We start from the raw sequence: 14,021 nt of genomic DNA on the forward strand, positions 1-14,021 counted from the left end.
GATCAGCTGCCTATTAAATGAAATGAAACTGGGAGTCTCTCAATCACAATAAAACAAAAGATTTAAGATACATTATGTGGGATCATGAGGTGTTGTCTTCATTGTTAAACAACCACTAGTGATGAAAATCTTTCTATGTCACTCAGGCAGAGATGTTCATAGATTAGGTAATGTATTACATTTTTATTCACTTTTGTTTAATCAAGTTCGCTTAATTCCTTCCACACTGTCTGAATCTTTCCCAGAAGTCAAAGTGAGAGGTGACCAAAAAGGCACCATGGCCATGGATACATTTCTCTGGTCAACACTGTTGGAAACATTTTGGATACTTACAGTTCACAATTTGACCTGTATAACAAAGGTCTAGATGATTTTAGACATTTTAATGCACAATTGCTACATATAATACTTTAAGTAGTACAGCAATGAAGTGAATGTATCAAGGTACATACTTTTCACCACAGCAATAATGAATGCAGGCAATATTTGATTCACACATTTTATCAATCATGAAAAGTGTGAATGGGCTTACCGGTTGGTCTTCACGAACAATAGCTAATTTTAACCTCATGAATGCGATTTTCTTTTTACAAATATGCAATGTAATATGTACAAAGTAATTTCTATGAATTATATGTATAAAGGCGTGCTCATAAAATAATGTTTTTTGTTTTGTTTGTTTTTTTAATATCCTTTCTTTTTGAGTGATATTAAAGAAGCAGGTGCCACAAATGTGTATTTTCGCTTGCATGCTGTGCTACTTTAAGTATTTTTTTTTTTTTTTTTTTCTGTGAACAAACAGGAAAAGAAATTATTTCATTAGACACAGAGGATTGTGTAGAGTCATACATGTAATATATTTTTTGGTGGAAAAGTGTATTAAAACCATGAATCTTTAAATAAACTGCATTATAATCGCTCCCAACAGTGGACTAGAATGTTCCCATGTGTTATCATCAGACAATACCAGCCCTGACGTTGAACCACACTGGCCCCGCCCATTTAGCGTAACATCCAAACAACGAGTTCTTGTGATCTCCTCTCATTGGTCGAAATTTGGATTTCCGCCATATTCAAAAAAAAAAAAGAAGTCACGAGCCCCTTGCTTATTGTGGTAAGAGTTATTGTTAGTATCCCCTTTAACCATTTCATTAACAAGGAGCTTAACACCACGGGTCCGAGGCGTTACAAATGGGTGAAACAAGTGAAAACCAAGCTCCCGCTACAACCTCAGACAAACCCAAAAGACAACCGAGCTTCAGGAACTTGAAGAGGAAGTGTTCAGCTGATGAAGAAGAGTCTCCCCTCGAGAACAACAACAGAGGTTTGAGACGGTGAGTCCACGATTTCTGCTCAGACTCAAACTCAAACCATCGGACTGGTCTGTCGGTCCTGGACACTCTTTATAACGTTAAGTGAGTGGAGCTAACGGTGTAAACATGCTATAATAGCAGACGCAGTGCAACCTGGTACATTGCTGCGTCACTGCTAAACGGTTAATTTTCTTTAAACTGAGGGTTTGTAACTGTGAAATGATTAAGTTAATATGAGCAGTCCTTTCAAGCACAAAAAATACAAATACACACAATGCGTTCTCCATTGTGTCAAACTCTGTGCGGCTATTTGTGGCTGCGTCAAAATGCCACAAGATGGCAGCCGAGGTCCACTGTAGGTCCTCCTGTGGCCTCCTCATCCATTAATGTGTGTTGTGCCCTGTGTTTGTATTGGTTTGTATTTGTATTGTCATGTTACCTTATCTGTTTTCGTTTGTATGTTTCCATCAGCAAATTGATATCTACATTAAGTGTTTCCGGAAAATATAGACTTAATACCTTAGTTATTCGACGCAGGGATGCAAATGGGTTGTTTTTTACATTAGGCTAGTTCCTGCGCCAGTTTTGAGGGGTTCTGGGTTGATTATAAAATATTATCATCATCATCAACAGCGTTGGCTTTGTGATGTTTTTATCATGTCTCCTTAAGTCGATAACAATATGTGGTTGAATTCTTAGCACAGATTTATATCTTCATAGTAAATTACTCATTTATTTTAGAAAAAAGGCAAAAGAAAACTTCACAGCCACCCATGCGCATAGAAATAGTTCAAATAGGTTACTGCCTCTGTTCTGTCTCTCCAAGAAAACCCTTTATTGTAAGATGTCTATTTTGTGGGACTACAGCTTCATAAAAGCTTTTCATATCGTTTTTCACAGAATTGTGGATGTTGTCCCTCATCTCTTACATCGGAGGTGAGCTGGGAAAGTATCAATTCTCAGGCAATATTCATTCAAGATTCCGAAACATTTTTTGTCCATTAATCAATCCAATTCTCCCGAACGTCTTTTCAAATCAATTTTTGATCTTGGGGCTTGGGTTTTGTTGGATGAGCTGTCAGGAGCCTTTTTTGTTTAGCAGAAAGCTGCAACGCTGTTCTGCTGTGAGATGTTTTGCACGCTACGAAACTTCACCTGACTTTCCATCGACGTGGACGTTAGTAGATAATGGCTGAATTCCCATTTTTGGATGAACTTTTCCTTTAAATTGGGCAATAATGGAAATTCATCTTTTGCTGGTGTATGGCTCTTGTAAAAATACAGTACAGTAAAAATGAGGGCGTCAAATTAGATGGGCAAATGAGTATCGTTAGAAGATAGAGCGTATTCTTATCATGAAACCTTTAAAGACACTTTACAACAAGTCAGTTTCAAAATCAGCTGTAACATTAGTTCTTCACCATATATTCTTGTCTTCTGAGCAATGATATCACCAGTATGATTTCTGCATCTCTATTCATGGGGTGAACTTTGAAATTCCCGTGGCAGCACTCATAATACTTAACGTATTGTCCAAAAAGTGTTTTCACAACTCTACTTGTGTGTATATCTTCAGAGCAGAAACTGGTTATTCCGGATCCAGGCAACAACAAAGCACTTCTTGTCTCTAGAAGTAATGTCATTAATTTATTGGACATAAATGTGACCAGTACTCAAATAGTGTCCAGGAAATCATTTATCAATACATTGAGATATAGCTGGTAAGTTTGCAGCTAACATACATTAATAGTAATCTGTATGTTTTGGGATAATACAACCCTGCGAATGTTTTTGTTGGACTCTTCTGAAAGGCTTTCCATGTTGTGTGCCAAAGTGCCCAAAGCCCTGCCCAGTGCCCAACTGGCTCTGCAGACAAACATGGAAAAACATCACCCAATATTTGACCTCCATAACAAGGCTTATGGAAAAAAACATTAGCTGTGACTGAGAGAAAATGAGGCTTGATTTCCCAAGTGAGACTGGCATTAAATATTAGACTGGCAGTGGAATTTTTTTTTCGAGTGGCCTTGTTGCCAAGCACGTGCAAAATTCAACCAGCAGAAATAAACAAGGTTGGTCCCATGCTTGCGAACTCAGCAGTCTAAGTTCATTGTCCATGTAAAGCTTTGTGGTGAAAACATCACGTTGAGCAGGCGGAGACGGAGTTGAAAAAATAATTATTTGGGTGGGGTTTGTGCCTCCATAAAAATGGGAATGCTTTTCAATAAACTTGACTTCATGTAACACTTCATATGCACCCTGTGAGATGTTTTTTATCAGCTGTTGCTTTACTTGTCAGCATCACAGCACACTGTGTGGGAGTGTGCTTTCGTGCGTCTTCCAAGGAATGGTAGAACACGTTGGAGAAAGGTGGGGCTATTGCTAGCGTAGTTAAGTTTCAGAGTTGGCCAGCTTCAGCAAACAAGGGCAAGGCTACCTGGGATGGTAATCCACTGACTCATGAGCCACACTTCCCTTGACACAAGAGTAAGTAGAGAAAAAGAAAGGACCTTTGTCCCCGGGCTGGAGGCAGTGATGAATGATTTCAATCACATATTCATGAAAATATCACACTTGCAGGGGCTATCAGTTTTCAAAACGTTTCATGGGAAACATGACATTGGATAAGTCTATATCCAATGAGTCATTCTCGAAATAGATATGACCTGATCATTTCCTCAAATGTCCTAAATCATAATGCCTATTCTTTAAATTGAAAAAGAAATCAGCCAGGCATTCTTGGCCATTATTAAGAGCCCTCATTCTTTTGAAGAATCAGTGTTTAGTTGTTGCTCATCCATCCAACTTACAAAGAGTAAGCAGGGATTTGGTTTCTCTCTCAAAAGGATTCAAAACTGTACAAACCTTTGTTGTTCACCTGCAGGGTGGTGAAATGATGTCACCAGCAACAAGGCCAATGTTGGAACTTTAATCTTTTACCTTACTCACAGGTTAAATAGGCTACGAAGGTGTGAGCATTCGATGATATATTTACTACTTTACGAAGACATCACACAGAGCCCTGGCACACCTAAGACCCTGGAATACAAACTTGTGCATCTTAATAAAAAATCGGCCAAACAGCCACGAACTGTCACATCACATTGTGATGACGAGCCAGCGAAATGGAATGCAGCCATCATTAATTTCTCCGAGTAATCAGAAGTTACATCTTTATGATAGTATGTCCACTTATGTTGAAAGTGACTGATCAGTGTGCACAGTATGAGAAGCTGTGCTCTGTCCATGCAGAAAGACCAGCTGAAACGCGCAATGCATCAGACCAGCAATACGTAATCCAGAGTCAGCTCCTGTTGCCACACTCCCGGTTGGGGCTTTACAATCCACTTTCCTGTGTAGACAGCAATGGTGTAAACACTTAAAATCACAATCAGAATTCCTTTATTCTGCAAACTGGGAAATTTGTGCGTCACAGCAGCCAAATGACGGTATTATTACAATAAACAATATAATAAGAAAAAGAATGGAAACGAGAAATGGGTTATATGTGGAAGAAGCCAGTTTAAATTAAGTATGCCATGACAAAGAGTTTCTGTGTAGTTGGTTGTACTAACATTAAAATAAAAACTATGATTTACTATGATTTATTCCCTTGCCCTGTCCTGAAAAGTACCTAATAGAGGGGCTTTATGGCTACAAGCTCTATATGGGAAGCTATGGGACCCTGTGTTCTAAACACATTGTTACCTGCTGCTTCATTGTAACTTAAGCCTCTATGCACCGTAGAACACAGTATTTTATCATTACGTCTTAATTGAATACTGTGATGCTTGCCTTTCAGAGCTCAGGCTAGACTGACCGGTGGGCTAACATACGACCTCAGCTAGCTCACTCAGAGCCTGGCCAGAGCACAGTGCTACTGTTAACTAGCATACTATTCAAAGAGCAGGACTGAAAAGTCAAATATTGCACTGGTAATTTTTTTATCTGGAGACTTACTAAGATAGAAATAGATGTGTAGGTAGGACCCCTCTGGTCCCTGAGTGAGCTTATTTCACAAACTTGAGGCTGGGAGACAAAATTGACATGATTGAAGACTGATCAAAAATGGGTCTTTTAGATTTATCTAGCACGTTCAGTGGTAGATAGAGTGGATATATATGAACTTGACATAGTGTCTTGGTAATTTCTAAACAAATTTCTCTGCTCTCTATCGTACTGCTGTTTTAAGTTAGTTTTAGTTTTAGTAGCTAGTTTTTTCCCCAAAAGGGGGCGGAAACATGTTGAACGCCGAAGTACCCGGATAATCTGGTCTGATTTGCATAGGTTAAAGGCTCAGTTTTTAGGATTTAGTGGCATTTAATATTGAGGTTGCAGATTGCAAACAGCTGAAAAACTCTGGTCTTACCCTGTCTTGCGGTGGCCGCCAGAAAGGCAGAAGGTCCTCTCTAAATCAAGTATTTGGTTTGTCCATTCTGGGCTACCATGGAAACGGCGTACTTTGTGGAAGAAGACCTGCCAAGGACGTGACATCATAATCTGGACTCAGTGTTGAAGGTGGAGCCCCATTCATTCCTATGAAAGCTACCCAGCGACGCATGAAGGCATAATAATTTAATTTCCTAGCTATATAATTACTCAGATCTTCCATGTTGTGGGGCCCAGAGAGCATGCGCACTAAAGACTTCCAATGTAGTGCCCGGCTGACTTGTATAGAAATAAAAGGATTTAATCTTGCAGTTCTCATAGACTTTCCCAATTTTATTGGAACAATGGCTTAATTTATGATAATAGTTTTACTGGGTTGTGAGGCTCAAAAGAGGTTATCCACTGTTTTACAGACGCTTCATTCACAATGTAACCATTTTTGGGCCCCAGTGTATCACGCAACATTGTAATTACACAGTTTGGCCACTATGAAAGCGGGCATCGGAGCCTGTCGCTCTTCCTGGTGGCTTGTAGCGCACTGATTCAGTAGATATAAAGGGCCCATTCTAACAATCGGCCATCAGGCAATGTCGGGTCCATCGGTGAGCATCTTGGCCTTAGTCGTTGGGATGTGTACAGCACCGTTGGCATGCTGATCTGCTCTTTAGCTAATTGAAACAGTGCAAGAGAAAAGAAACAGAAAAAGATGGGGGAAGCCCCTTCGGCCTATTGCTGTGGCGTCCACCATTTCACCAATTGCCAACTTTTTATCGAGATATTCTCAATAAGAAGTGGCTATATTAGAACCACTGCTTTACCATAATGGTTTCTTTATCTGCAGTACTGAGTCTTCCTGTTTCCCTTTTTTGAATGACGATTACATACGAATGCCACCTGGTGGTATGGCGTTATTTCCTCTCACACAGAAGCAGAACCTACAAGCTAGTTGGCCGTCGCCTGTATTCTCTGCGATGTGTTCAAGTGCAGCTTTTTTTGGCGAGACACAGGCGATGTGAGGCGGCGCAACAGTTGGCCCTCGTCAGCACCAGTTCTTTGATGTTGGTTGAGTGTGTCTGGGCCCTAAAGAAATGAAAACACAAGTGATAGCTGATAATACAGTAAGGAACACATAATTAGGATTTTTACATTCCATTTCTGGCTATATTGTATTCCTTTTCTACCCCTAAATCCTCAACACTAGACCTTAAACATAATGTTCAAGATTGCTAAAATACACATTAATAATTATATATACGTAGTTGGCCAACAAGTTCTCCGTTATGGATTGGTATTGTATGGTGATTAGCATATGTATGTTAGCTTGCTCCATGGTTACATGAGGAAGACTATTATCAATGTTGTGTGTGTTTATGTTTATATGTATTTATGTATGTGTGTGTATGTGTATATGTATGTACGTATGTATGCGTGTACATATGTATGTGTGTACACACACACACACACACACACACACACACACACACATATATATACCTGTTTGTTTTTTCACCACAGTGCTGATTTCATTTTAAACACCTTTCATTCTTTCTCTCGTTACTAAACATGGACACAGAGTACAGCAGGTGCTCATCTCAAGTGTGACTTCAACAAGGGTCCTCAGAGTCCAACTGATGGACTTTTGGTGATGAGCTTACTTCCTCTAAGCCCTTTTACTGCTAATATACTGCTTCCGCGCCACTTACTCCAGAAGAGTTGTTTAGATTTAGCTGCAAGATGTTAAATCAATGAGCGGAAGAGTGGTTACGTTAAACTGCTCCAGGCTCTCATCTCCTGTGAGTTTCCCAGCATGACTTTGTACACTAGTGTGAGAAATCGGCTACACCTTGGCGGAAAGCCTGGTGGTGTAACAATTGTCAGACAGTGCGTGTGGCCCGGCCTAATTTCTGGGCCACTGCTTGACATTTTTCAGTGACGCGCCATAAACCAATTGATTCTTTGGAAGTTGCTGATTGCACAAAAGCCTCTGTCTTACTGTCACTGCACTCACACCCTTGTCTCTGTTAACATCAGATACACTTCTAAAGCGTTTCGGAGCGCCAGAAATTATTAAACTTTCTTATTTATATTATATTATATTATTTTTTATTATTATTATATTAATAGTTCTGATGAGCGCAGGAAATATCACCCATTAAAATTTTCCCACAGTAACCTCCTCAGTGACTAATGAAACATCCTTTGTCTAGTTGGCAAAGTAATGTAAATTACGATTAACTACATACAGTGCACGGAAGGCGTTGTGCACTGACGGGTTGAATAAAGATTGATTTCCAGGTTAATTGAACAAATGTTGCACTAGACTATGTACATGTATGTTGTTGCTCAAGGACACTTGGGCTAGGCGTGTGTGAGATATGGCCATAGATAATCATAAAAGGTAAACCACATTGACGCTAACAATAAAACGTTCCTACAAAGCTCTGTTCACTTGTATTTTATCTCTACACTCATTTTTTAGTCAGGCATTTATTAATTTGAGGCTTTTATCTGTGGTGATGCGAGGTGTACATAGCAGAGTGGTTCTGGCGCTGTTTGTGGTTATTTGTAGTTTTGATGACCTGGGATCTGACATTAACAGGACGGTGTTATCACTGAGAATATGTCAAGGCGAACGTCACCACAGACGTAGAAATGGCCCGGGTTGAAACTCCTTAAAATGTTTTACGTAAACCACTGGATACCTCCTGATGAGTCACCAAAACTGTTGTGTAACTGTAATATGAGAGGCGCAAAAAGAGATTATTTTGGTCTCTTTCTGTTCAACATTTCAAACTACAATTGGGACAATTGATTACAACTTGAATGAGACTAACATTTTGAGTGTCAAAATAGGGTGTTGACACTTGGACTGCAATGTACAGGTGTCAAGTTAATTATTTGACAGTTAAGTCTGAGCAACACCTGCTCTGACCCCTGACTTGTCTCCAGGACACCCAGGAAGCTTCTCTATTTCCTGCTCTCTTTAGCTGTTGTTGTTGTTGTTCCTAAACACATGCTGTTCATCCAAAACAACTTACAGTAGCATCAGTGCAAACATTTACAGCATAGGTGGTCCAAGAGAAACTCCAGCCTAACTTTGTCAATTAGTCCGTGTTTGTGCTCAGTTCAACACACGGAGCTCCTCAGCACCTGTCTGCTCCTGTTTTCTCCCCTTTGCTTGCTGGTTTTATGTTATCGTCAAGCATGTGTGACATCACCTCACTCGATACTACAGTAATGTTAAACACTTCCTGTTTTGTGGTCATTTATGAGCATTAATATTAATGACAGCAATAACAGCTTTCTCACTTAGCTTCCCAGAGATCCCTTGTTAAGCACAGAGAATGGCCCGTGACAGCTGATTTTCTCTTTCTTTAGCTATGCTTAATATTCTCAGTTAATGTCAGCTACCCTGTTATGTTTGTGCCAGGCAAAATGCTGCTGCTGTTACTAAACCAGCATTTGTATTTTCTCAAATGTGCTCAGTGATGCCAAATCAAATTAATGTTGAATAAAAGGCAAACACATAGTAATAACAGTTGTCTGAAGCAAAATTTTTAAATGGCTTACTATAGCAGCAAACTAATTTGTTATTTTGTTTGGATCATTATGGCTATTTCTATACCTCATTGCTCATTTTGGTGTTTACATTGATCTGTTGGTATTCATCCCAGACAGATATTGGAGCGAATATCCTGTATCTCAAATGCTGTTGTCACATTCTTTTATATGAGAAGATGTCATCTGAGAATGCTGCGCTTGAAAAAAAACAAACTAAAATGATTAATCTATTAACAGAAAAGATTAAAGATGTGATACATTTTCAGCTAATCGACTAATCCAGAGCTGCCCAAAGAGGGACATCCAGGCCAATCCCAAATCTGAATTGTATCAGACACATTCACCTGGCCCACATACTGCGTGGAATGAGGCCACTTGCATGGTCCATTCCTATTTGCCTGTTCTGAGCCATAAGCAGGCCATAGCATGGTTATGTGTCAGCCAAGAGCATATACCAAATAAGCCAGAACTGGATCATCTGGGCCAGATTCAGCCTACCCAGATAGAATGAACTGTGGCCCAGATTCGTGACAGCTCTGCTTTTTTGGTATGCTGTTGGCCGACATGTGGCCGTGTTTTGGTCTGCTTGTGGCTCAGATCAGGCAAAAAGGAGTGGACCACCCAAGTGCCATCATACCGCGCGGTGGGCTGGATGGATGTATACAGTGTGGACCAGAATTGGTCCTCAGCAATTTTTGCTATCTGAGATGTTGGCCTGTCATAAAGTTAATTTGGCCCACCAGATGTTTCTAGCAAAGAAAATAATTTACAACTATTTAAAGATCAGTAATGCTTATGCTGTTTTATTAACTGTTAAGTAAAATGTTCTTCAAATATGTAGGGAACTTAAATATTGGTTATTATTCATGATCTAAGCACAGCAAGCTGAGCAACACTGACTGAGCGCAGGGAGTCAGTCAATTCAGGGAATCTGAGAACCTAGTACGATTTTACATTCTAACAATACAATGTAACAGTAGGTGCTTGCTTTTGGCCAATAGCCTAACATTAAGTTTTAGTGTTGACCCTCCAAGGGAAAGTTTGGAGGCCCCAATCAATTAATCATTTCAGTTCTACATCAGTGACAGAAAATTATAGAATTGACCTAAAAGTGATAATTTTCATTCTACTGACATGAAATGGGAATAGTGGCATTAATTAGTTGATTATTATTTATTAAATGTGAGGATTTGTTGCCTTTCCTTGTTATGTATGACAGTAAATGACGAGTCTTTGAATTTTGTACTGTAAATCGGACAAAGGAAGCAAATTGGAGATTTAACTTTTACATTTTCATATTCACATTTTTACATTTAGACAATTTATAGTCTATTAGATTATTCAATTAATCGTGATGATTCAGTTTCCTCAATGTAGACTTGAAAAAAATATTATTTTCATTTCCAGTTAATCTGATAATAATTTCCTCCATTTATTGTGTTTATTAATTGCAATTTAAACTCAGTACTCTGGCATTCAGTAGAGCACATACCCCCTCAAGGCCCAACAGTCCCATTTTGATCTTACTCAAAGCCACATTATTATGCCAGTTCTTTTTCATCGAGGTCTATGCATAATACCCTGAGAGATAAACGAAAATGCCCACTTCATAAATAGAAAGAAAGGGAGAAAAAATATCCTGGATCTGTCTCTTTATCTGAATCTGCACCAACAGTTAATGGGGTCTATTTTGAGACTCATCCTTTATCCAAGTTTCGTGGAAACCCATCACAATTTCCTAGAGAAGTTAAAACCAGAGAATGTTTGACATTTGAGCTTAAGGAATATTTGTTCATAGACTAACAAATACATGAACTCATTAATCTGTCACAAGCCCTAACCCCCAGTTTTGAGGTGTCAGTGTAAGGTGAGCGGGTGCCCTGAGTGCTGCAGCAGCAGCCTGCAGAGCTGACTGTAGATGGACAGTTGTCTGTATTCCTGGATAAATGCCATCTGGAGCAGCAGTAGTAGAGCGACAGTATGACTGGAATGACTCAGCCTTACGAGCAGCACTTGCCGGACACACAAACAGCAAGAGTTTCTGGGCAGCTCAGCATTCTCCGGATGCTGATGCCTTTTTAGGTCCCATCTTCTAAGCCCCAAGACATACATCTTTCGATTTTACCATTTACCATTTTACCATGAGTAATGTTGGAGGTGCCTTCATGTCCGCTGAGTGTGATGCACTATTGTGGCATGATAGTTCCTTTAAACATTCTCCACAATGTCTTAACATTTCATCTTTGTTTGCATTTTTTCAGGGGAGTTCAATTCATATCATTTAAAACCAGAAGCGTAAATATTCTTCCCACCACAGTTTCCCACCATGTTTTAAAGGGCTGAGGCATTGTGTTTTGTTCGGTGATATGACCGAAAACCTATATCATGATATTTATGTTTTTTGCAATGACTGTATTAAATCATGGTATTCATGGTACAAAAATGAATGGGGATACTTTTTTCAGTCTTTCTAGGTGTGAAGAAGAAAGTATCTTACAAATGTGTTTGCTGGCTTCATATAGGAATAAGAATGAGGTACGGGCCTACATGTGTTTGGGAGGAGTAGTCTGCCCCATAATGTAGAATAATTAGTGAATGTATTGTGATTTATTTTAGAGTTGGACAAGGGACATGATTAGGCAGTTCATCAGCATTTATTTTGCAGAAAACCCGAAGAATATGTATGGGAGTACAATAGTCAGTGTTTGTCTGTTAAGTACATTTAAGTACAGCAGCAACAGACACATTCTGGAGAGGATCACAGAGCAGAAAGAGCTTTAGTGTAACCTAAGTTATGCTTGCATTGCAGTATTAAATTCCAAAAAAGGGCAACACCAGCCACATTAGCCGTGGAACCTGCTAATGCTAAGTTCAACAGGTTAACCTTCAAAATAAACAATAATCTACAGCAATGGCAAAACTTGCTGCTCCAAGTTCAACTCTATAAACATCTATCCTTGAGCTTGAGTCTTAGAGCGTATCCTGCTTTTTACGCTGCTGGCCCTTCTTGATAAAGCAGTCTATGGATAAATAGTTAGAGAACACATAGCCCATAAGAGTTATCCAGTTGTTGTGCGGACTTTTCCATCACAACTGAATAAAATTCACCAGGTCTTCACCTCCTCGGATGGTTGGAGTAGATGAAGATGTTGGTGTCAGTTTTTATGTTTCACGTTACAAAAGTCACCATTGGCGGGAAAAACAGTAGTGAAAAACAGAAAAACAGTAGTTTATGTACAAGGTATATTCATTTGTAATTTTTTAAACATGGGTTTAAAAAACAAGTAGTCCCTGATTCCTGCTGCATCTATATTATGGAGTGTTGACTGCTGAGTTGTTGAGGATGATCTTCAGGAGTCTCATGGCCTGGGGGATGAAGCTGCTCCGTAGTCTGGTGGTTTGGCAGCAGATACTTGTGTATCTGTATCGTTATGTGTGATGATCAAGATAGGTTCTCAGTGATGGTAATTCCAAGGAGCCTATAACTGCTCACCTGCTGCACCTCAGCTCCACTGATGTAGACAGGGGTGTGTCTTTGCATCCATCTTTCTGAAATCAACAATCAGCTCCATGGTTTTGCTGACACTGAGCAGTAGATTGTCCTCCGTGCACCACACTAAAAAACTGTTGATTAGCCCCTCTAGCTAGATGTTATTGGGGCCACATTAAAGGTGGGACATATAGTTGCTTTTGAACCACACTTTAGTGTAAACGAACTGGCTGCATCATGAATGTAGTTGTTCACATTCTTGCTTTTATGTTACCAGAGGATACAGCGAGATAGCACATGTTACCTTGATGTCCCTGCTGCCGCTGATCTGCTTACTTACGCCTGACCTTGTCAGATACTTACTTGTAGCTTGTGGATGCATAGTGCCAGTTTCTATTTTGTGCACAACCAATGCTCCAAACGGACACAGAATAAGCAAGTCAGCCTTTATGTACACCAAAACGTGTGGTTAAAAGCAAGTTTAACTTTGGCCAGAAGCACTTTATTTTTATTATGCTAAAAAACATGATGATAATTACTGTATTGCAGAATCCGAGCTGTAGCAGCATGAGAAACCAGTGACTGTGACTGTTAGGGCAGTAATGATTAATTTCATCTCCAGTTAATTAACAATTTTTTTGATCAAACACATTAGTTGTTTGGTCTATAAAATGTCAGAAAATGGAGAAAAGTATACATCAGCACATACGAAAATCTGTAATGACTTTCTCAAATAGAAATCTTTGGGTCCACAACCCACCAGGAAATATTCACATTTAAGAAGCTGAAATCAGAGATTTTTTTTTTTCCCAAAAGAAAAATTCCTCAAACCAATTAGTCGATTGTCTAGATAATTGGATATTAAGTTAATACTTGTTAGGATAGGATACACTCCTCTCCTTCTGCAGTCTGTCATTACAGTACATAGACAGCCATTTACTTGGTTTCATAAGTTGCACAGTCACTTAGCCTTGTACGGCAGTTGTTAGATGGTCTTTTCATTGAATGCATTTCATCAATGTGAAATAGTCCTTCAATAAAAATCCCATTTATTGTTGGTACAAGGCAGATCTTAAGGCCTGCTTTGATGTTTCTCATCTTGCTGTGTAACCATCCATTCACTGAGCCTGATGTGTTGTGTAATTGTCCTCAATGTGGCCTTATCCGGCCTAACCTTCTTGTAATACTTTAATGATCACACAGGTTGAAGATTAGTTGTTTGACATGAGAAGGATTTACAGTATGCATGGCTGGTTTGGGGGAGTGTT

The 14,021-nt window shown here is 39.4% G+C and overlaps 1 protein-coding gene across 1 annotated transcript in view; it reads left to right on the forward strand.

Annotated features, from left to right (window-relative positions):
- The first annotated feature begins 1,075 nt into the window (after positions 1 to 1,075).
- net1 (neuroepithelial cell transforming 1) overlaps positions 1,076 to 14,021 on the forward strand; it is a 38,219-nt gene continuing 25,273 nt past the window's right edge. The window contains exon 1 of the mRNA XM_030440514.1: positions 1,076 to 1,334. Coding sequence (XP_030296374.1) covers positions 1,192 to 1,334 — 143 coding nt within the window. The 5' untranslated portion in view covers positions 1,076 to 1,191. The remainder of the gene's footprint in view (positions 1,335 to 14,021) is intronic.

This window comes from Sparus aurata, chromosome 14 (assembly GCF_900880675.1).
Source record: "Sparus aurata chromosome 14, fSpaAur1.1, whole genome shotgun sequence".
In the NCBI taxonomy this organism is placed as follows: domain Eukaryota; kingdom Metazoa; phylum Chordata; class Actinopteri; order Spariformes; family Sparidae; genus Sparus; species Sparus aurata.